The sequence below is a fragment of the Psittacula echo genome (assembly GCF_963264785.1).
Source record: "Psittacula echo genome assembly, chromosome: 11".
NCBI classification, from domain to species: Eukaryota; Metazoa; Chordata; class Aves; order Psittaciformes; family Psittacidae; genus Psittacula; species Psittacula echo.
In genome coordinates this window covers 6,985,262-7,010,185 of record NC_137746.1, presented here as the reverse complement: position 1 = coordinate 7,010,185, position 24,924 = coordinate 6,985,262, and the positions used below count along the sequence as shown (strand labels likewise).

Sequence of the window (24,924 nt, the reverse complement as noted above, 5' to 3'; positions counted from 1 at the left end):
GCTGAAAGAGCTTTGTCATCCAGACATCAAAAGAGGCAAGGAAAAGGCCAATTGCCTGAAAAAGGATGCCAGGATGTTTACTTCCATCAGGAATAGCTTTTTGATTGCAAGAGAATAGGAAAAATGTTCCAGTGACACTGATGTGCACTCTCCATTTATTTTACAATCTGCCTTGAAAGTGGAAAGGCAAATGCATTGAAATGGCTGTCAGTATATGCAGTGGACCTACTAGCAGGAGGCCTATCATTCCCTGCTCCAACACAGTGACACAGAGACTTGGGCTCTGATGCTTCCCATGCTAATTTCCCCTTTCTCTACAAGGGAAAATTAGACCCCTCTGAAGGATGACCTAAACACCACAGAATGTGAGCTACCAGACTGAACCAGGTTTACAAGTGCAGAATGAAGGCGTATATCCGAGATGTTGGAAATGAATGGCTAGGCAGAAAGTAGTCTAGTCCTACTGTCCACCAGTCTGAGTGTTTGAAATCTTCTCCTTCTTTCATCCTGCCATTATCATGCAAATACAAAATAGGGTAAAATTTGAAGATTCTGCCCATGGGAAAGTTTGACCTTTCAATATTTGTTCTTCCAAAAATGGAAAGAAAAAGAATCTTGGAACTGTTGATAGGAGCCATTTTGACATTTCCATAGTCATAAAATGTGCTGTCCTTCCCTAAATTAAAATGTTTTACTTGGGCTGATTATTTGCATTATCAGAGCTGCAGTCCTCAAGACAGGTCAGGCTGACAGAAGGCACGGTTCCTTCTTACTCTAGGGCTTAAACATGTTCTCAAGTACCAAGAGCTAAAGACAATGGATAAGGTTGGAAACTCACCCCATAAACTAGTTCTCCCACCATGCCATTCCATGTTTTGGTGTCAGGGTCCCGGGCTCCATACTTCCCATCTCTGACAATCTCCAGCCTGTAGTGGTAGCCAACATGCTTTGCTATCTCAGCAGCGAGCTCCACACAGTAACCTTCATACCTTTCATTGCCTTCAAACTGGTTGGCGTTCTTCTTGAGCATCACATATGGGTCTTCCTGGCACAGAGAAGATCAATATTGAGCCACACTCCACATCCTAGAGATGCACATCAGGAGCTTAGACTAGAGCCCAGTGTGCAACTTCTGGTCCCCATGCTCTTATCTTTGTGTTCCTGTGCCAAAGAGCACAATCAATACACTGTGGACTTATTTTAGGAGGAATGAAGTGTGATTTTTACTGTGGCACTATCTATTCATGCAAAATCTGCGTGCAGCTTCCGCAGCAATGGACCTGAGGGCAATGGAATACCTGGGGGAATGTGGGCAACAAACCTTTCAGTGGAGTTCTGCAAGGGATATTTAGTGCATCTGAGCTGTGAATTTTTAAAGGCCTGTCTGCATGTGTGGGCACAGGAAGAATCAAATCTGCTGGACAGGAGAAGAGAGCTTTAAGTTGTTTAATTCAGTTTGGGTACTGTATCTTCTCTTTAGACTCACAGTAAGTGTTCAACAAACAAGTTAGTAAAATCTCATGTTTCTGCAGGGTAAGCTTATACAATGACACAATACATGATACCATACATTAGGGGATACATATTGTTCCTTCATGATTATAATGCAGATTTGTTTTTAAAGCTATGATTCAGCCTTTCTGCACAATACAGCTTATCCTTCCCAGAATTACAGCCCCCATTCTGTGGGCTAAATACAAAGCACAGGTATAATGGTCTTAATTTACCTATACTGATGCCTCTACTATCTTGTCATAATCTTTTGTATTTTCTACACTTAAGCATGAGAGCTCTTTAATATCTATTTAATTAGCCACAGTAATTTTCAGATACCTTTATGGACCCGGCAGGAACAGTAAGTGCTGTTATTATTATTATTATTGCTATTATAAAAATGATATAGTGCAAAAGAGAGCACATGAGGGGGGAGAGGGAGTCTGCACGTCAGGGAGATGGGGTAGAGGGAGAGCTGGAATAGAAGCAACAGCACTTACTAGGATAGTTGTGACTATGTAAGTCCTGTTCAAGAGGCTTGTAGATTCATTGCCACTTTGAGTATCAATGGCTGTTGGAACCAACTTCTCATCTTCATTCCAATAACCAATCTGCCAAATACAAACCCAGGATATCTTATTGGTATCTCTCTTTAATATGAGCCAGGATATGGTAACAGGGTTATCCAAGCAGCATCAACTCCCTCTGTATGTTCATACCAAACAAGAGATCTCCTCTCCTGATTCTTGATGTATATTTTTAGGAGGACCAGGAACTTTCCCATCCCACTATGCCTCCAGTCTGAAAATAAGGTGCATGATATGCACAATTCTTGCATGCACGTAAAAACATTAAGCACATGGCACTGGGGAGTTATTGCCATTCCCTGCTGCATCCCTATGCCAAGAGTTCACACTTGCCCTGTGTAACTTAAGAGTATTTTTTTAATGGTGAGCATACCTGCTGCATGTTCAGATGCTACATGATGCTAAGATGCTGTCCTGCATCTGAAAGCCCATATGAACATAGGACTGACTCAGCACATCTTGAGACAACAAGACAAAAAATCAAGTGAGGAAGTAAAAAACAACCCTGGCCAATGCAAAAAAGTTTAATGTTATGAATAAACTGAACAATTTAGTAATAGAATTCTCATGTTAAGTTGTGCTTATTACTAATCAGGGATTTGGGCTGATCTATCACTGCTTACTGGTAAAGCAGAGTGCCACTGAGTATCAGCAGGAAGATCATTGCTGAGGTTATCCACTTTGAGGACTTGATTTTATAAGAGGTTTTCCATCACCTCGTGTAAGGATGAAGTTGCCTGAGCTCTGCTTATGTGAAAGGAATTTCTTATCAGAGTAAATGGGAAAGGGTATTAACACAGGGCATGACCAGGAGACTGCTGATGATGGGTTAGAGATCATAACAGCTCAGGAGAAAAAAATCTACACATGCTTCTGATCTCTTTTCATTGCACAGACAAAAAGAGAGTGAGGAAAGAACTTCCAAAGCTCTGCCTCTGTGCAACATAAATGGAGACATATATGTTTGTTTTGCACTGCTAACCTGGTGGATCTCAAAAATACAATATGCATCATGGCAGTGATGTACATGTCTTCCAAAATATATCATTTTTGTCAGTAAATAAATAGCAAAATCAAGATATTTAACAGTTCTGTTTCTTTTCCTCTAGGGCCTCTCTAGATTGCCACCTTCTTTATGTTCAGAGCTCCAAACTGGACATAACACACCATTTTTTGCTCTTATCAATACCACGCAGAGGAAGACTACTTTGTATATCCTCAAAATGATGCTTCTTTCTTACTGAGAAATGTGCTGTTTTTTGCTTGATTGTGGTGGGTTTTGATCTTTCTCACCTTTACTTACCTCTTCTGATCTTTCTCACTCTGATCTTACAACTTTCTCTCAGGTGTAAGTATGAATTGGGGTAGGGGCTGTAAATGTGGAACTTTCACTATTAGTTACTTTTCTTAGTTTCAAACATGTATTTCATTTTTCAGGGGATTAAGGAGATATGGAGGGATTCCAGTGAATGCCCCATTCCAAAATATTTACTAGTTCTCCTTTGTCACCAGAATAACGGAGTTATCCTTTGTTCTCCAAATAGGCAGTATCTGAAGTGGGACATAACCACATGGAGTCAGATTTTCCAAAGGATTAGCATTTCAAGAGCTCAGTATTACTGAACAAGGCTGGATTTTTCAAAGTGCCCAAGATACAGAAATACAGAAAGAGATCAAGACTCCAGAACAGCTCAGATGTCTGTGTAGCCATCAGGATGTGGTTAATGGTAAAGCTTTTGTCACTTCAAGGAGAGCAGAATTAGGTCAACATAAAGGGGTCACCTACATTTGTTAAGGCAGACCACATCAACCTGTCTCTGCCTTGGCTCATCCTTGAAAAAGCAGGAGAGCAAAAACCAGATGTTGTGTAGCTGGGTCTGAGACAATATGTCCTGCCAATAGCAAGGCTGAGTTGGCCAAGCTTTTACTATCCTGGAAATCCCTGCCCCACAGCTGAGATGCCTTTGTTGCTCTTCCTAACCCCTTCCATATGTTGCATTTCCTTAGCAATATTCCATGAATTTTCCCTAGTGCTTGGCTTTGTTTATGCAAGGAGCTGGGAATGCACTTGTGACTCCACATACAAGCTCTCATGAACAGAAACATCTGCTGAGACCTAATCACACCATAACTCGAACACCAGGCTGATGCCTGACACAGGATCTCAGATCACTCTCTACTTTACCTTTCTGATCCCATCGTGTTTCATCTCAATCACATGGAGGGTGTAGTTGGTCCTCCGTCCCTTCTCATTAAACTGAACGTTGCCAGACAATCCTTCAAAATGGACCTTAAAGACATAAATATCAATGAGGAGAGCAAATTGGTCAGGATCTCACATGGTGGTGATTCAGCAGCAATAAAAGAGGAGGGAAAGAAGGATGGAGGGTGCAGTCACATATTTCAGACCCGTGCAGGAGAGAAAGGACATCTGACACTGGCTTTCACTTAGATTTGCTCTTTACAGCATGCCTGGCCTTGTGCAGAGTCATTCTCTTAACTTACCTTTTCTTTTAAAACCCCTTTCTCTTGAAACTCAGTGGTCTATTACTGCACTCAGATGCTAGCTCAGATGTGTGAACACGTCACCGCTTGGGATGTGACAGTGAGCTAAATCAGCTCTGAATTCCTTGGGTTTTGTGCAGGGTTTTTTTTGTATTTTCTAAATCTGACCTGGAGTCAGGATTTGGTTAAGAATTTGTCAGTTCAAATCAGGAACTGTATTTGGAGGAAATACGAAACTGTGGCCACAGCTCCCAGCAGCTGTCTTTCGATAGAGAGGAGTCTACCAGTTAACAAGCAAATGTAATTACTTCTCCACCAGCTTAATAAAACCTGACAATTTCATATTGTAAATTAAATTTGTATAGGAAACTTCAAATCATAAATCTCTGCCGACAACACTGCCGAGCTGAGGAACGTTGTTCATGTCACATCCCATATCCTGAATTTCTCCTCTCACTGTGGCCATTTGAATTGCAAAAGTACCCAGCACGTTGTGGAGAAGGGCTTCCGGCTGGAGTGACATACAGCGTGTGGGGATCAGGAACTTGGGAAAAGGAGTGTAAATTTGGGTCTCTGTAACAGACCATCAAGAGAAGTGCATATGCCACTGAATTGGGAATTAAAGGTTTGTTCTCAGCCTTTCCACTTGCTTTGGACAAATCTATTGTCTCTGCAGCTGAAGTCTTCCCACACGCAAAATGGGAGTAGGTACTTAGCAGCCTTTTTAAGTGCTCTGAGATGCTCAGAATAAAGACCCACTGTGAAGAAATGAGGATATATTATTACAGAGGAAATCTGTTGCTAATCTGTTTAAAGTGTGTTTGTTTTCCAACTATTATTGCAAAGGTTTGTCATGAAAATCAGCATCTGCCAGTATTTTCTGCAGCTCCTTCAAGTCAAGAGGTATTCCTGGTGACATTTGGAGAAACATTCTCTTCCCTTCTCACAAGACACAACATACCCATAAAATACAGATACACTGGAAAAGCACTGCTGTCTTAGAGCACTTCCAAGCTGCTTTTTTCATGGCCCCTTGGGTTTTCTTTTCAGATTCTGACCAACCCTGAAGCTCAGGTCATGGGTGTTTGTACTTTGTAGCTGTACATGCACTAAAAGGAGGGTGGACAGAACCAATTTCTTCCATATGAATGAATGAATTCTTAATCCTGTGATATCTATGTGCCACTGAAACAGCAAAAGGGATCTCTCCCATCCATGATGGAGGATGCAGCACAACCTTTCCATCATTTACCACCCTTTAAAAGATCCCCTGAATTACTACAAAATACGGTGAGGACTGATTGCAACAGTGCTAAGCACCAGTAGAATCAACTGGAGACATGGAGCATTTAGGTGTGTGGTTCCTTGCTGGGGGAGCTGAAGCAGAAGGATGCTATTGTTGCCTTCTAGTTTACAGGGTTAGTCAGCAGTTAGTTACCTGCTTACTAGATGTGGTAACCAAATAATGTTAACAAAAAAATATCAGTCAAAAATTGTTATAATTTTTTCAAAGTACAAGTAAAACCTCAGAGTACTGGTTTAAAACAACATTTTGCGAGCATTTTCTGGGGGGGAAAAAAAAAGTAATTCTCTTCAATAAAAGCATACATTTTGCTGAAATGTGTTAGATCTGTTTTTGAAAATTGCAGAATGTTTCAAATTGCTTTTCATCTTTGCTCCTGCCATACATGGTTCCTTTCGACACCAGAGAGGCAATTCTGGAGCATACTGCAGGTATTTGAGTAGAAATAAGTAGACAAACTTTTTGCTTTTAAAATGTTAAGCTTATAAAATGTTAGGCATTAGTAAATGGGAGGTGAAGAGAAAGCACACTGTGAATAGCTGTAAGAATTGCCCTAATTGTGAGTCTTTACAGAAAGGATAACTCAAACCTTCAATCTAATCAAAAGTTCTTCTATTTCCACTTGCCTCTTTCTTGCTACAATATTAAATGCTGGATAATTATTAAATTCAGAGTTCAGATTTCCCTAGGAGATTTCTTGTTTCGGAGACTTGCATTTTGACCATCGCAATTGTATTGGTCAAACCTTATTAAAATTATAATTTTTCAATGGTAAAGAAACAACTTTTGCAAAGGGTTCTTCATGGTTTTTTTTTCCCAAAGTCACAACAATTGAAAACTCAAGACTTTTGAAATTGTTTTAAGAGATGAGTAAACTTCAGAGGAGATTTTCCAACACACACAAAACCGTATTGTCTAGCTGTCTAATTTTGATATCCTATTCTCATAAATTCAATAAAGGAAAATGCTTGAGAACCCATTGCTCATCAGAAGACTTCCAAGTCTTTTGTGTTTATTAGGTAACCGATCTCCCTAATGCATCATGGAGGCTGAATTTATTATAAGTTTGGAGAAGCTACGGCAGTGATTTGCCCAAGGTCATACAGAAAGTCAATGACAGGCTTGGGAAAAAATTGAATCCAAGCAATAAAATCAAATCAGATGCAAGATTTGGTTTTAAAAGAATTGTTGTTTACCAGTAAGCCAAAACCAAATCAAAACAAAATACTTGAGGGGATTTACATATGATGCAAATTAACCAAAATAATTTTATTCTTCTTGCCTTCTTCATAGTTAAGGAAAGAAGGTAGAATAAACTGTTTGGATAACACTGAACTATCAGTATTTGCAAAGAATCCATCTATTTTTGTCTGAAAAAAATAAAGAAAAAATGCTAGGGATTAATATCAGTCTTGAAATTTAATGAAATTTTAAAATATTCTACCTAAGTCTTTGATAAATGTGTGTTGTTTTCCTCTCTTGCTGTAAGTTTCATGCAGTATTTTTATTTATTCAAGAATCTAAATTTTTATGCAGGATGAAAAAGCAAGATTATCAGATTTAAGGACTAAGCTATCTAAATGGCTGCTATTAGGACTTCTACGAATCCTCACACTATGAAACAAGCTATAATCTGGGCTCTGAGAACATTTTGAAGACAGCCAACACATAAGGCAGAATTCACATGGTTTTAAGCTTCATTAGCAGTCTGGAATGGAAGCTGAGTTCACAGAGTCAAAGGATCTGCAAAAATATGATCTGCCTTGGGAAGAGGAAGATCAAAATAGGGACTCATGATTTTATGGGATAATATTTTGGCTTTTCCACCCCAGAACTTCAACAGAAATTACAGAAGGCAAGGACACATTGCATGGTACAAGGAAAAGCGGTTTGCAGGATGCACCCCTGAACTCTTTAGGAGACCTGGCTCTATTCTGGTAGGATCAGTTCCTCACCCCAAGCAATCTGTTTGGACATTTCTGTTGCTCATCACCCCTCTTCCCCCGCCCACAGGCTGTGTTCAGCCATCCTTGCAGTGCACACTTTGGGTTTCAAACCTGCTGCAGTGCTCTCTGGATGTCGATGCCTTGTCCCCAGGGCACGGCTGGGTTGGCAAGACAGTCCCCAGCATTGCCTCGACGGGAGATGTCGATCCGCTGCCTCCGCAGGTTCTGAAATGCCTCAGCCATCACCCGGACCCCGTCGTACGTTAGAGCTGACGTATACTAGAAAGAGAAGAGGAGTTGTATGTTGCCCATTAGGTTGAGCTGACCTTGGGCATGCTATACTGTTTTGCTTCACAGTAGCTTTCCAGATGATTTGCTCTATTTTCATCTTTCCATCTATGAAGTTCAACAGCCTGTTGCTCCCTGTTATCATTAGTGCCCTGTTGATTTATGCAAGTTAGTGCCTTCTCTCTCAGAAGATGGGAGAGTGAAGGAGAAGCTCCTGATGTGGATTCAGATTGCTCTCGCTGAAGAGGACTCAGCCTTAAAAGCTGTTACCCATGTCTCTGTGTTTAATTAGGATCACTGACCTGAACTTTTAAGGAATACGTTATACAGTGTAAATGTGAGATACCCAAAATCAAGCAACAAGTGACCTTTTGTGGTCACAGATGGAGACCAGAAAACTCTACTTGCAAAAATTCTGCAAAAGATGAGTTTATTCAAGCAGAAACTTGCACAAAAACCAGTGTAAAACTCTTTGCAGGAACAGTGACCATTACATTTAATTCCTTTTCTTGGGATCACCTACTGATGTATTTGCTTGCAACTTTCTTAAACTAATACTTCCAAAGTTGACATTTCTATTGATGAGTGTTTGTCAAAATTGTATTTGTTTTCAAACGTCAGACAGAAAAAATCCCAACCTCCACCCACCCCTCAACAGCTTCAGGGGCTTCTGTGTTAGGAATTAAAATATATTTCCCCTCAGTTGTACACGCTGATTTGAAATGCTGAGAAAGAACACCTGCAAAGACTTTATTATCACTGGATATCTAGTAAACAACTCAAAGGTTAAGGAATTAATGAGGTTTTTTCTTGTTTATGTATTTTTTTATATACCAAACCTTATGAGATGTTTAATCCTTAACTTTGCAGAGGGCAAATACTGGGAGACTGAGTGAAACACTAACTTGTGTATTTCTTAGCAGGCAGCAACTACTGCCTAGTATAATTAAGACAATATTGAGGCACATGGACCAGACGATGTCCATAATTACATTAAGTGACAGGGTTTCAAAGCAAGATTAAAGAGCAAAGCAAGACTGAACTAAGCCAGATGGGCCCTAAATTAAATGGATTTTTTTTTACCACTTGCCTTTGGCCTCTTCCAGTCCACACGAGGATGCTCCCTGGCATCATTACTCCTCCACTGCTGCATGATCCTGGCGGGAACAGTGTCCGTGTAATTCACCAGCTGGAAGCCAGTCACATTGGCTCCGCTCTCCTTGAATTTGGTCAGGTCTATATCCATGAATCCCTAGTACAGGAAAGAAACAGGAGAAGCTCATTAGAGGAACACCTCTATAGGTGGGTAAAGGGAATCCTGCCTATTTATGAATATGGCAGTCAGTTTAGGAAAGTCTCTTCCCTCTGAGAGGTGAAGTCCCATTTGAAGAGTCACCGCTGCCTCGGCCATGGGGTGAACTTGACTTTCTCACAAGCTCTGAGCTGGATGCATCCTGCAGTTTCCACCCAGGAACACAAATGGTCATTTTAAAAACATCTCATTTGCAAGAAAGCTAGCGGGATAACAGAAAAAAATATATCCTGTATAATGCTTGGATGAAGCTAATCAAATTCTCAAAATATATTAGAAAGAATCATTCCTCAGATCTGACTTTTATGCACTCAGTCACCAGTGGATAAGCTACTTTTTCTCAAGTCACAGTTTGTAGGGAAAATAAAATCCTGAATGAACTTTCAGCAGAACAAGGAGTGGCTGGTTGGTCAGCTTGTCAAAGGATGCTATTAGACAGGTCAGTTTATAGGATTTGCTAATTTGGAAGAAAAAGCCTGCTTCTTTGGACTGCACATTACTGATGAAATACATTTTGTTCATTTATTGTTCTCCTCTACTTACTGCCCACTGCATGTGATAAACCCAAGTGCGCAAATACACATGTGTATTAGGGTGGCATTGTAGGATTAGTCACTCCTGTTGAGTCAGAGGCAAAAAAAATAATCAGAAATAATCAGAAATGACTGCAAGGTCATTTTTTGGTCTCCCAGCTTTGATCCTATCTCTTCAGTGTTGTTGCTATGCAAAATTGTTTGCTGTGCCTTCTTGCACAAAGTAGATGCTTGAAAAGAGACTCAGCCCTCCTGCTAGGGCTGCTGTGTATGGGACAGGCTTAGGTATGGTGCTTCTTCTTTTGGAATACAAGCACAAGAGATGAAGTCAATTATTCTCACCAGTACCATCAGCAACCAAAATGCATGAAGGAAAATGAATGAGAGGGCTGTGCACAATGCAATCACCTAAGCACCAAAAGAGCTTGTTTGAACCCTGCCTTTCCTCTGCCCTGCTACTGCATGTTCTCTGCAGGCACTTTCTCAGCCTCAATCTTCTCAGACATATGATGATGGTGTGAGATAAAAAAAGCCAAGTCACATTATTCTCAGGAGACACCAGTAAGGTTCCTAAAATGGTGCCCTCTGCACATATACTGAGGGAGCTAATTAGCTTATTAACTTCCAAAACCAGGATCAAGCTGTTAGATGGAAACCTGTTTAGGGAACAGATTATAAGGAAAAGACTAAATTGGCCTCTCACATCAGTGTCAGACCAAGGGAGTCTTAAGTGACTCAAAAATGTCTTTAAAGACTTTTACATTTTCTTCCAGCTTTTTGTAAGCAATTTGGCATCCACTTATAAGGCTGAGGATTGGATATAGGTGTAAAGGTGCTTGAAACAGATGATTTGTTTTTCTTCAAAGTGCAGTGATTTAGGTGAATAAAAAAGTGGTATTTTGTGTGTATGCGTTCCTCAGAATGCTGGTTAAACCCACAGCAATCTTGTCTGTAATTGCTAGCGTAGGGGTTTCAGAAAGCCAGAGCTGTGATTAATGAATAGGAAATGCAGCAGCATAATTGTCCCTGACATCTTAATGCATTTCAGGCCAAGTGTTTTTTGACACACAGAGCTCCTAAGGTTCAGTAAGAGGGACCTCACAGGTTGCCAACTGGTTATTCATGGCCAGGACCAAATTACATTGACATTTTGCTCCTGGGAGGTACTCAGGGGAAAAAGATCTGTCAAAAGAAACTATCACGCAGCAACTTGAAGTTTGTGCCACCAGCTCCTCCTTGGAAGGCCTGCAAAGGCATGAAGAAAAGCCCAAGTTCGCAACAGACTATGAGTAAGATGTCTGGTGTATTTAGCCCCCTCAATAAGCAGATTTAAATAGGAAAAGTCTAAAAAAGACGACAACATCAGTGATGAGAGAGTAGTGGTTGAAAACACTGTTTTTCACTTTTTCCCTGAACCAAACCACTCTGAAACTGAAGCGAGTATTCAACGATATTCTTTGTGATTCATCTTACATAAAGCTTTAAAATGATATGAATAGACAAAATATTTCTTCCCAGAGATTGTACTTTTTCCCCACTTATTTTTGACATAATTCAGGTTCTTTAAAAAGTGTGGAGACCTCTGAAGGTTTTCCAATTTTTTAAGGCAGTTGGGACCATCGAGGACATAATTAATCTTGAATACAGCTTTGCATTTTGGCTGCTATCCACTGCTACCACCTGTTATCCTTTCTCCACATGCCCCAGTAAAAGGTCAGTATAGGAACGATTCTAATTACAAAGGACCTTTAATAACTGCACCACTGAAATCTGCTCAGAGCAGGTCTGGGTGACATGACAGCCAATGAATTGGGAATAGCGGGAGTCAGATATTGTAGAAAATAACTCCTACAGGAGGTGAATTCTTGCTGGTTAACACATAAACAAGCAAATATCAGATGTGACACAAACTCTCTTAAAAATGCTTCTATTGACAAAGTGGCATCAGGAATTAAATATGTTTATCTGTCTTTCTGGAATATCAGTCAGTGCTTGTAGGAAACAAGAGAACAGGAGAATTGCAATATTTGCAAATAAAAAGTCATCAGTCATCTGTCACCATGTACTAACTACAGCCACATATTGCAAACAAACAAAAAATAAAAGGAATCTTTTCTTTAGTTTTCAGTTGGTCTTATTTGGAAAACAGAAAATAAATTCTTAAAAATTGATTAAGGAAAGACTGCAACCCACTCCTGAGGGGCAGCAGACGTGCTTTGGCAGCAGCATGTTAAGTATCAACCGCTTTGGGAAAGCAATGGCATGGAAATTCTTTCCTTCGCCATCCAATCAAACACAGCAAGAAGTGAGCAGTGCTGGAACGATGTACTCCATGGGATCTCTGTGGTCCCACAGAGTGGTCAATTGATTTTGAAAGCATTTCAAGAAATTGCCAGTAAATGGTGGCAAAAGGTGGCTTTGCAGCCACGTCTGGAGCACTGTGGGATGTTCAGGGAAATGAGCTGAGCCCCTGGAATTTGGTGGTATGTGACTTTCTTCAGGCTCTTTAGACCTCATCCATCTGGGATCTATCTGTTGGACATACAGGTATCCAGCTTCACCTCCCTACACAGCACCGCCAGTACCCTAGGGCGGAAAGGAGCAAATAAGGACCACATGCTCCAGCCCAAGTGCTGAACCCAGAGGCAATTTGGAGCTCTACATAGCCCCAGATCATCACTGTACATCAGTACTCCAGCAGAGACAACGCTTCTGCAGGCACAGGTCTCTTTGGGTACCATCGGAACCAGGCTGGAAGGGACATCACATCAGTCAGCCCACGCCATGTGCAGGATTAGCTGTCCCTTCCATTTAAATTCACTTCGCAAAATCATTTCAGCAAAACAGAGAACACAGCCTCCTGTCTTGTGTGTGCCTGGAAAATGCCTGGCTTTCTCTGAATGCCATCAAATTAGAAGGCTGACAATAAACCACAGAAATCTGGACCCATCCGTGCTGAGACAGCCTCCCTCCTACCCCTGCTCTGATTCACAGCATCTGCAACATACAATTCCAGGAACAGCCAGGCTCAGTTCAAAGGAGGGAACTTGCTCTTTAGCCCATACCAGGGACTTTTTTCTCTGTGTTAATGAACCTCACAAAGCAATTACATGTAGAAGTTCTGCTGCTGGTAAATAATATGGGTAGCTGTTACAGACCTCTATGCCTTCAGATAGAAAACAGAGCAGTACTGGGAAGGGTTTTTTCCTTCTTGTGCTTTCCCTGCTGCATCTGCTCTTTATGCTGTTCTTAAACCGAAAACAGTTTTCAGCCAAAGGTTTGTTTTACTGTCCCATTTGCCACCTTGGCTGCTGGGAGAGGTGTCAGCAAGTCACACATTTATATTCCTCTCTACTGCTTGTGGGCTCAGTCATCAAAGGAAATGCATAATGCAGGAAGACTGATGACTTAGAATGGGCCTCATGAATCCATCTTGATTAACTGGTCCAAGAAGGATCTGCCTTGAAAAGAAACTCCCCCAGAAATGAACCAGTTTCATTATTTATACCCTAGAAACCATGAGGAGCCAGGACATGGAGTGGGGAGTGCAGATGTGGGTCAGACAGTGTGGAGAAAGCCTCGTTCCTTCGTGCATGACCCTCCTCAAATCTGCTAGCACCACGTCCCTGCACCTTTCCTTTCACCCTCATATTTCACTGCCTTACTGTCCTAAACGTCTGCCTCCTCTCCACACACTGATGTCATTGCTCCTTCTGGGACATCATGCCAGCCCACAGCAATGCCAGAGACAACAGCAGCTTCACCTCTGTACCCAGACATTGACAGGCAAGGCAGCCGCTGCCCCACACCTCCAAATTCTCTAAATATTTCAGTAAATAGGTGTTAATTGCTGGCGCTTTCCCTGCAGTATAATTGTGCCTTTGAAGCTGCAGTAACAGGCAGGAAGGGCTGAGCTCTGGGCAGGCTGCAGCTCATTGTCTCATAAACCTCCCTGCAGCACAGCTTAAATTCTCCATGCCTTTGCTCCAAGTTTTGGCTTTCCCTGAGAGAAAGGACATGAGGCTCCTTGAAGACTGCCACATTGCTGAGAAACACTGCTATTTTCTCTCCTCTCTGAGCCTTCTGAAGTTTCTGGATCTCCCCCTGATACTGGTAAAGCTCATCACTGAGTGAGAAGATGGAAAATGCCTCTTTCTCTTGAATTGCCTACAGAAGGCTTGTTGGTTGAACCTAAAACAGTCCCCTCACCCCAGGAATGAACGTCAGGTTTTTTCAGTCCCTTTCTGTCTGGGATGAAGAGACCAGAGCCTATGTTTTTTCTTTTTTTCTCTCTTTGTTTGCAAGTCACACACTGAAATATTCCTTTTTAAGCAAAAAGCATGTAAGCAATTCACCCTGAGCTTGGGTGGGTGCCACAGAAACCTGTGGCAGCACTGGGAAACTAGGCCAGCTCTCTTTAGCTGCATCCATGTATGGCTTGCAATGCCAGACTGCTGCTCCTAGCAGACTTTATGATTGTAAGAAACATGGCAAAGCAAACAATTGCTTCTGAATGGCTGTAGATCAGCTGAGTGAATGCAAAGTGGCTCCTGTCATTCCAAGGTATGCCAGTGGCCTTCTTCAGGAGCAAGAAGTTGAGTGTTTCCAGACGGAGCATCCCTAATATACCAAATTATCTTCAAGGTTGACTTCCCTAGTGAAGTGTCATTCCTCACTCCCATCACTTTGTATTAATAACGAGGGTACGTCAAAAAAGAGCCCATCTGCTCAAGTCTCATTCCAGCACGCCTTCCAACAGGAGAAGCCTTCTTCTCTTCTGCACAATTATTAATGTGTCAGATCTCATTGTGGCAGCAAAACATGTGAGTCCTCACTGTAACATAAAAGTAAATGAAGAAGAAAGGGAAAAGAAAGATGGGAGGAGGGGGAACTATCAGACAGGGTCCCAAGCCTGCAGACTGATGAGTCTATTTTGTCATGGTCTATCGATGCAAAGCAAATAAAATGAGGTGAGAATCCAGGCTTCAAGGACATGAGGCAGGAAACAACCAGTAACTCTTTTTTTGGTACAGCTGTACAGATTTTCTTTGTGATATTATTTGCATCAGCCCTATCCTACTGCTGTAGCACATTCTGGTTATAAATGATCATACACATCTTGCTGAAAAGCTCAGTCCTGGCACAGGGACAGATGCTCCTGTTGGATGTTTGTGCTTTAGATAACTTTCAGAGCAGAAATTGATTTAAAGGTTTGAGAAATGTGCTGTGTAGTGACAGATGCCAGGACTTCAATAAAAGACATGATTAAGGGATAACCTGATCACAGTTCGCAAGGACCAAAACTTTAGTAATGGAATATTTGGTCTAGCAAACAGAAGCATAAATCAGATGGAGGAAGCTGAAACAAGGCAAGTTTTGACTAGAAAAAAGCACCGATGAAGTCACCATGAGGAAGATCCTACAGATTTACACATCACCCTTTGCCAGTTGAGCTGGGGTAATGGATTAGGAGACTGCAAAAGGCTGAGGAAACCTGTTATTTTAACACCCTCTTGCTGAGATTTAAGCAAACACAATTTTCCTTCCAACGGCTGTAATAAAATCTGTCAGTTGTTCACCTGATGTTCAGTGATTTTTTTTTAAGCCACAGTAAGTCACTCATGCTTTTGAGCCTTCATTAGCTCCTTCTAAGGTTGCAGTTCATATTCCCCCACGTGGGAAATTTTTGTATTAAAACCAGACGATTTTCTTTTACATGAGACACTCTAATTCAAGCAGAAATTAATTCAGGGCACTGCTGTGTCTTCTACTACCAGTTATTCAGATGAGATATTGTTATAAGGGTTTCTTGTGCTTGATAATTTTTGAATCAGAAAAGCTGTTTGGAAGTGAAATTCAAACCTCAGAAATTTCACTGATACATTATATTGTCTTCTTCTGCCTGGAAAACCAAGTTTTCTCATGAGCCTACTTGCACCAAGCTCTCAGAAAGAGGAAAGGTCTAACTGGTGTAATTTTAGAAACCTAAAAATAACTTAAGGCATATATTTCCAACATAAGAATACTGGTTTTGCAAGATGAGGCGTCTTGAGTTCTTACCATGATGAGAAGCCAATGCTGTACACATCCTTTCGAAACTCCCACAGAACAGTTTCCAATCAGCTAGTGATGCAAACCTGATCATTGCTGACCTTGTTTGTACCTTTAGTCAGCAATACTTCAGGGGGCAGGAGACAGTGTTAAGAGCTGAGGGTGATTAAAATACACATGGCAGCTTTCAAGATGATGGGAGACTGAGAACAGCAACATTTTAGCTCCAGGCAAGCTGAATCAGGAGATTGGGACAAGCAGCAGAGCCATTGACCCACGGCCAGCGCAATACATCACATTTATGCTGTTTCTTGCACTAAGCTCATACCCAGCATGGGCAGAGCAGACTGTCCCCACACAGCCACAGCAGGATGTACATGTCCTGCATTGCTTTAGGGGAGCTACTCTCTGCCTGTGCTGGGAGAACTTTGCTCCCCAGGGATATGAACATCCTTTTTGACAGCCAGTTTGGGAGGGTGCTCCTTCTTCGCTGTCTGTGTCAGCTCAGGTCACTGCATCTCAGCCTTGGTGGTGCACAAACACAAACTCCCTCTTCCATTTGCAGGAGGCAAGGAGGAAATCATAGAGGCCCATTCAAATCACAGGTGAACTGAATCAAACCAGCATGTATTTCCTGACTCCTGCACAAGCCACTCTGCTGGCAAAGCTGCTGGGCTGGTAACCTCTAAAGCTGTGACAACTGCTTTCAAAGTGAGACATCCTCCATGGTCTAACTCGGCACTGACACATGCTGATGTAAAATGGCACGGGCAAATATGCTTACCCCTGCTAATCACCGGTGTTTTTATCTTTACTTTTCCCTGCTACCCCTCACATCAGCAATCTCATGCATTTATCTATTCAACTTCAAACAAGAGCATTTGCTAAAAGAACAATCTGGACTAAGGCACTAGGAAGGAAAAAAGGCTAAAACATTGTATGTGGCAGCTGTCTTTCATACTTTTCTTTTAAAGACAGGTCATACCAATGTCACTTATTTTAAGACAAAGATTTTTCTCTGCCCAAGAGAACTGATGCTTTCCACTATTGCCAGTAGCCAATCTACATCCCTGCCATAGAACAAACAGATACATGAAGCTGAGGTTATGGGGAAAAAAGCATGTAACATCAAAAGAAAGGAATCCCAGAGGTCTCTAAGCTTGGTCCTCTGATGGTATTGACTGTATTTTTTCTTTGTGGTTGCTAGATGCTCTCAAAGGCTGAGAACAAAGCTCAGAAAAATAAGACTCACAAGACCAAACACTTCTTAAAGTTGCCAAACCTCTTTGAGTTCCAGAAAGAAAGAGACAGAGGGTGGGAGATGTGATTGCAACCCCCTAGTGCCGGTACACTTCACAAGTATCCAGGCTGGCAACTGGTAAAAGAGAACTGAGGTAACTCTTGTGATTGCTGGTCGAGGATCAGGTTTTTATGAGTTTGCAAAAGCCACAGACAGAGCCAAGTTTGCCTCAAGGAGGGGCAAGGATGCTCACAAGCATCCTTCCCCTGCAGTGATGTTGCAGACAGACCTTCATGGGACAAGAAGGGTTGAGCAAACAAAGCGGGTTGTGTCCTTAACAGGCATAACAGATTCAGAGAAGAATGTCTGCCCATGGCCTAAGGTGCAGAACGGTTTCATTTTGTTTGTGAACACAGAAATATTATTGTCTCACCTTGGCAACAGCAATTTCACTGAAAAAGAAAGCTGTTCCTGCTAAGAAATACCAGCTTTCATTTGCTGCTACTTGTCAAATTCTGCTTGGTGCCTTACTACTGCTCACCCAACAGCAACCGCTGGGCGAACAAGCAGTGATTAATGCAAGCCAGTTCCCCTTTGTTCATGAATTATCTGTGACCAGAGAGGGAATTCCTCCATGTTCAAAATGCTTCCATGGATGATTTTTATAGGCCTGATTCAGCCTGTGCATTGCCTTGCAGCCTCATTGATGTAACATCAGTTTGGAGCTCTTATAACTGATCAGTAGTGTGCCACTGCTTAGTTTTTGGTTGAATATAGCTCTAAATAAGCATATATCCAAAAATAAGAATTTCAGTGGGTGATCCATAAGTGTTTGCCAACATTTGGCTCCAATGTGTCATTTCCATAATTGGGAAGGATACTAAGAAATTAAGGCTGTGTTGCAAAAGGCAGGTATTGAAAATTCATCCCCTTGCTCTAGTTAGTGTGGGCAACTTTGAGGCTATGAACCCGCTGAGGACTCACTTGACTTGTGCAAAACAGAGCATGTCTCAGCCAGGGCTGGGAGCCTTATCTTCATATAGGATGAGAGTCCTAAAATCAGTACTCCATCAGCCAGCACAGGACACAAAAGAATAACTTGGATTAAAATAATTTGGAAATGAAATGTTCAGGCACTTGCAGTTTTTAGTTCTTAATTTATTGGCTCCAGAATGAGCCACTTCCACAAAATCAGACTGGTTTTTAGGCATACGGGTGTGCACATGAGGGTATGTGTGTGTGGGTGGGCAATGCACACCCTGTCATCTTAGGACTTGTCTACAAGGGAAAATGTAGGGTGTTTAAGGTCTATCCACTATGCGTATGAGTCAGTCGGAATAAATTACAGCATGTTACACCCTCTGAAGGCTCTAATCCAGCAGTGAGATGTCCTTAGAAGAGGGTAAAACCTACTGTGATCTATTGGATCAGAGCATCCACGCTAAGGTTTAACCCTGCCAGACGCCGACTTCCCACATTCTGCCAATCCCTTATAACATCCCTGGATGTCCCTATATAGGGAGGCTTGCCACACTTCCTCACTTCCATATGTTCTCAGGAACCCAGGATCTTCATGGTCTCTTTGCTATTCTTCTTGCTGAACAGGGCAGTGAGTCGCTTTCATGTGGGTGCAGCACATCACAGAAACTGATCTGGTTTCTGGTGTCTGAACCTGCCCATGTGCACACAGAATGACAAAGCTTGTTCTGCCCTGAAAGAGCCTTCTTGACCTTGAAGTGTGCAATCCTAGTTTTCCAATGCTGTCTGGTTACCCCCTACTCTTTTTTCTTTTTCATTAACATATCTCTGCAGTCTGTTGTCTCTCCAGACCTGGTGTCCACAGAACTGCAGCTGGGGAGTATAATCTCCCTGCAGAGGGTCTAGGGAAATGAAAAGCCTTTGGGTCTGAGTTAATTATTTATAAGCCATGTTGGCTGAGTATATAGCCTCTTCCAGCCAGCTCTGTCCTCTCAGCACTTGTGCAAAGGCTAAGAAAACAAATTAAAGATAGGAAAAGGGTACTTCTTCAGGCTGAAAGCAGAAGATTGTGGTATCATAAGACAGAGGGAAATGTCCTTCAAAACTCCTGCACCTAAGGCTTAGACCTCCTCATGCCTTTAGTGCATTAATCTTTCTGAAACCATACAGAAAGAAGAGGTGATATGACTCTCATCTAGCCTTCCATATGGGTAGACATGGAAGCACAGATACACACACTCCAGCTACTCCAAATAGCTTCCCTGCTTAACTTTAATGAAGGGACTTTTCATAAAGATCTGAGGCCCGGGGCCTGGGTTACAGCCAATTATCATTTTTTAAAAATTAGCAGCTGAAGTTATTGGCTGCTCTACAATTTCCACGTCTCCCCCTGCACAACGTAATATTTTTAACTTTGTAATTACATGGTAGGCACCCAGCGCAGAAGTGCCGGGTCAGTATCAGGGCATTGCGGGGTAATTATGTGGCCATTTTTGTCTGTAAATTACAGAGTTATCTTGGGATTGAGAGAAGGAGAACGGCAGCAACTGCTTAACTAATTGGTAGTTTAAAGTTTACTCAGTGCTGCCTTGAAGATGCAGCTGTGGGAAGGAAGAATAGCTCTGGATCCTGCATGCATGGCTCACCCTGCTGCTGACACCAGCCCATCATCCACTGCGCATCCCCCAGGATGGATGGACACATCCAGGAAACACATTCTGTTCTGCTGTGGAAAATCTCCAACTTCCATATGGATTAAGGATATTCCTCTCTCTCTTACCTCTTCCCTAACTTCCATAGGCAGAAAAATTCTCCACCCTCCCAGGAAAGAGCAGCATATTGTTCCAGAAAGATGCCCTGCTACTGCCCAGTACTGCTCTGTCCTCAGGCAGAGCCTCCCTGCTCTCATTTCTCTCCCTGGGACAGTCCTTTCCTTAAAGAAATCTTTACATTGAGTTCATTCCTTGGAGCCATAACAGTCAGATTTGGTTTAGCACCAAGCTGGAAAATAAGTATTTTATTTTTACTGGAAGGTCAGAGGAATCTTAATGCATCATCATTAACAAGTCTGCCCTTAGGGGTGCTCTGAGGATGGCTGTGAAACACAGGGGATAAGTACTGAAAACTAGTTAGAGAAAGCAAGTTATTACTAATAGTTAACAGCTTCTTGCTGGCATCACTGAAACAAGCTAGGAGGGCAATGCCAGGACTTCATGTTGGAGAAGTCCATGGAGGACTGTCTCCCGTAGGAGGGATCCATGCTGGCAGAGAGGAAGAGTGTGAGGAGTCCTCACTTGAAGAGGAAGGAGTGGCAGAGACAGCATGTGAGGAACTGACCCCAACCCCCATTCCCTGTTACCCCATCACTGTCAGGTGTTTTTAACATTTGGTTTTATTTCTCCTTATCCTCCTCTGATTTGATTGGTAATAAATTAAGCCGATTTCCCCAAGCAGAGACTGTTTTGCCCATGACAGTAACTAGTGAGTGATGTCTCCCTGTCCTTATCTCAACCCACGAGCCTTTTGTTATATTTTCCCTCCCTTGCCCAGTTGAGGATGGAACTGGTAAGGCCCTGGTGTCTAGTCAGGGTCAACTCATTACAAACCCCCAGGAATCTTAGAGATACCTTGCAGATAATATTGCAGAGAAAACACCACAAGAACATCTCAAAGGACTCTAGGGATTTTTTTTTAACCAAAAGATGGATGAGAAAAAAGATGTCGGCTCAGTAACTATAAACACAGTTCTTTACACGCTATGAGATAGTAAAAAACCAAAACACCGAGAGTAACTCACCAAATTTGCCAGAATGTAGTGGTACCCATTCCCATTCTTTTCAAGCTGGATAATCTGCAAGATGAAAACCAAAGATATTTAACAAAGAACAACCTAAGGAAGAAGAGCATTCTTCTTCCCTTCCTCCTTCCTTTTTTCCCCGATGAGACTGCTCAGTTGTGGACAGGAAGACATAGCAAAGAAAAGTATACGGTCTTGTTAGAAAAGTACAAGGCTTTCATACACGATATTTAAACATCAAGTCTGAAATTAGACAGGACAATATCACCAAGTGGATCCCACATGCAGGGAAAAATAAACTACCTAAACAAACCTGACTCCTATGGACTCAGGGCGGCGGGGGGAAACAGTGGTGCCTATTTTATTTTAAAGGTTAAACAAGATTTATATGCAAGACAGTAAAGGAACAAAGTGGGGAGCTGCGATCCATTTATTCTGTGAATGGAGCTGAAACATCAAGCAAGACTAGAGAGCACATCGTCCGGGCTAGAGTCACTGCTGCAGACATCTACCTGAGCGAGATGTCAGGAGGTTTAGACTATTGGACAATCTTTCTCCTTTAATGCATTGGGACTGCTTTAAACCACATCTCCAGAACAAAGCTGCTTAGGCAAGTCACAGAGGATTCCCTTTGCATGTTCATTGATATTATTTATATCTTCATATTCATGGTGTCCCAATATATGCTCTTTGCCACTTACTCCTTTCTCCCTGATGCCTGCAGAGTTAGGTTTTTATTCTCTTTTATCAACACAATTGCTTACAGATCTGTAACATTTGAAAGTTTCGATCTTAGCTGGAAAGGTTTCACTTGTCTAGGTAGAAAGGCACCACCTGTAGCCGGCTTGTCTGTGATTATGGAGACAGTCATCGATGAGATGGTCCCCAATTGTCTTTTTTCTCCCTTGATTTAAAAAAATACTGAAAAAATACAGCTAAAAATCACATTATTCTTGCTGACTCCATGTTTCCACTGAAATTCCTCTGCATTGATTTCCAGCAGCACTGTTCAATTCTTACCAGGTTATTAGAGCCAACCACCACCTGCATTTGAGCCAATCCACATATAGAAAGATGTCAGTAAAAACCAACCTAGCCTATATCAACATGAACTTGTAAAAGAACCTGTAAAAACAAGAATTGCCAGTTTCTGGGGGAATTGTGTTGTTTCCACAAGGTTTCTTTGCTGGCAACACTACCTATTTCCATTGTTGTATGAATTGATTCTGAATTACTGCCTGTGTTGCCAGGCAGTAGCGAGGTCAGAAAGATCCTCACAGCCAGAATGATAATAGTAAGACTTCTGTGTTGTGTTTGACCAGAGATCTGTCTATCCAGGACTTCTCTCTGATACCAGGGTGTTTGAGAAATGTCAGACAAGGGCATGTGCAGACCAATCCTGCCTCCATGGGACAGCACTCCCAGATTATCGTGAGCAGCCATTTAAGGATTTCCAAATTGATTATAAATGAGCTGACACTTGCTCTGTGTGAGTGGTTCATCTGCCTTAGCTTTTCTCTGGTGAAGTGCTCTTGTATGCACATTAAAACTCATCTGGTTCCCGGCATTAACGTAGAGGCAGCAATTAACTTCAATGAAAGCTTCATGTAGTAGCAGTTCTTTACTCAACCAATGTTAGCTCCACCAGCTTTGCTGCCCAGTGCTTCTCCACACAGGATCCTTTAGTATGGCTTCTGCTGAGCAGGCTGGGACCCTCAGCGAAAAATCTCTGCATACATAATGCTATAAAGATATATACTCTTATTAAGGGTAGTTTTCTGAGGATCTTCCATTGACAGATCTGAATAGCAAAACCAGACCCAACTTGTCCCCTTCCATTTACTACCTAAGACTGTCCTTTGCAGAAAGTCCCAGACTCTGTGAGAGGAAGGAGCATCTCCAGGGCAATGGGGTGTCTAAGATTTACAATCAAATTCACCATTTCTCCAGTGTCAACAATATTGACACTGACTCTTTCTGTCCAAACTCTCCCTTTGTTATTTTATTAGGTGTCAGAGTCCATGAAGCACAGAGGGCTGCAGTCTAGCTTTCCCTGAGCTGTTAATCTTGCAGCCGATCCACCTGAATTATGAGGCTTGCTTCCTGTGTTTTACACAGTTATTTGTGATCTTAATTTATTTTAAAATGCTTGCTCAGTCCTAATGTGTCAGGACAGTGGTAGCAAGCTGAGGTTATAATAGCATTTATCACTTAGCCTGAACGTGGTGAGAGGCTGTGCTAGGCTGCATGCTGATAGCTCACTTGGGCCACCTAGGTTTCATTACCCACTTCTTAATGGGGCAGTTTGACATCTATTAGAGAGAAATCCTCTCAGAGTGAAACACTGGCAAAGGAGAAATTCCAGTTATTCATTTTAATGAGAGACAAGGAAGAAACAATACAGGGCTTTGATGGAATACAACCCACCACATACTTATCCCATTAAGCTACACAGTGCAGCCCTGCGGATATCCTGCCATGAACCAAGGCCTGGCTCATAAATGACAGTTACCTCAGCAAAGATAATTCATGCCGCTGAGACATGACACAGAGAAATCTCTGAGAAAGAAATCAGGTCATTTTCCCATGTATCATTAACATATTGAGCGCTGGCTCCTTTACAGCTACTGTCTCCAGAACATGAGAACTGCCTTGCTGGAGTCAGTGGTGGTTGTTTGTGTTATGTGTACAGAGTGGAGAGAAGAAAGTAAAAGTGTGTGCAAGCACCAGTGTGTACGTGTAGGCAATGATGCTAAACAGCCATCCCCAGCTCTTCTGTTCACTGGGGAGCACAAATCCACAGCCACCAAAAAGACAGAGACAAGCTTGTCAGGGAGGAAGATAAATGCATTAAAATGTCCCTGAGAGGCTGAGGCAGCTCTTTGAACAATTCAGACACTCAAAGAGACAGAGCCAACAGAGCAGTGACATCCACACAGAGGTTGCTAGTGCGGTGAGCTGAGACTGGCCGTCATCCCCAGTGTGAGTCCCGGCTGAATTTCTTGTGATAACAAGCCCAGCACTGCCTTTGACTCCCTCCGGTCATCTGCATGTTGTGACAGACCTGGCATCCCCTGTTAGCAGTGGGATAACTACCTCTGCTTTCAGAAATCCCTGCGGACTCAGAACAAGAAAGCAAATGAGGATGAAAATGGACTACACAGGTCTGAAAAAGTGATTCACAGACCTATTCCTAACACAAGTGCTACCAGTTAGGCACAGATGACTGTTGGAATTGCTCTTTTATTAGGAAAACACAACATTGTTCCTTTTTTCCCTTGGAATGGGTGTTTTTTACAGCATTGCAGAACAAAGAATCACAAGATCTGGATTTTTAGTGTTCTTGCAAATAGCTTATATCTAATCTTAACTCTTAGAATCATAGATAATTTGGGTTGGAATGGACCTCAACCTCTTGCTCCAGTTATGTGAAGAAGTTTGAAAGAAAGACTTACTTTCCTGTCCATATTAGGAAAATTAGATAATGTTTGACTACAGAACATACCTTTCTGTTAGACAAACCAGGCTTAAAAAACCCAACTCCATTAACTCTACAAATTTGATATACCCTGTAGTGAAGGGAAGCCTGCAGAAAAGGCAAATTCACTGCCTGGGTCCTGTCATCCTGTCAAAAATGTTGCTCAACTGCAGCTGCTCCATGATCAGAGAGAAGACTTCATCCTCCAGAATAATCTGGTCTCTCCTCCATGAGCATGACCTTTGAGGTTAAAAACTCCTACTTGCTATGTTATTATATATAATAGAATAGCACCCAGAGACACCCATCAAGGATGGATTGTGTTCATCACTGAGCCGTGCAGCTGGTGAAATGTCAGTCCTTGCCCCAAAGAGTGAGCAGCTGAAGTGTGAGACAGAAAATGACAGGTAGC

The 24,924-nt window shown here is 42.1% G+C and overlaps 1 protein-coding gene across 4 annotated transcripts in view; it reads right to left on the bottom strand.

Annotated features, from left to right (window-relative positions):
• The window catches only part of GRIA1 (glutamate ionotropic receptor AMPA type subunit 1), a gene marked incomplete at both ends in the record, with an annotated part of 118,380 nt that overhangs the window by 34,082 nt on the left and 59,374 nt on the right, over positions 1-24,924 (bottom strand). For 3 of the 4 annotated variants that reach the window (XM_080627507.1, XM_080627506.1, XM_080627509.1), the window contains 6 exons: positions 839-1,045; positions 1,995-2,105; positions 4,267-4,371; positions 7,947-8,114; positions 9,214-9,375; positions 21,035-21,088. In XM_080627507.1, coding sequence (XP_080483633.1) covers positions 839-1,045; positions 1,995-2,105; positions 4,267-4,371; positions 7,947-8,114; positions 9,214-9,375; positions 21,035-21,088 — 807 coding nt within the window. The remainder of the gene's footprint in view (positions 1-838; positions 1,046-1,994; positions 2,106-4,266; positions 4,372-7,946; positions 8,115-9,213; positions 9,376-21,034; positions 21,089-24,924) is intronic. The other variant, XM_080627508.1, reaches the window with a different exon arrangement.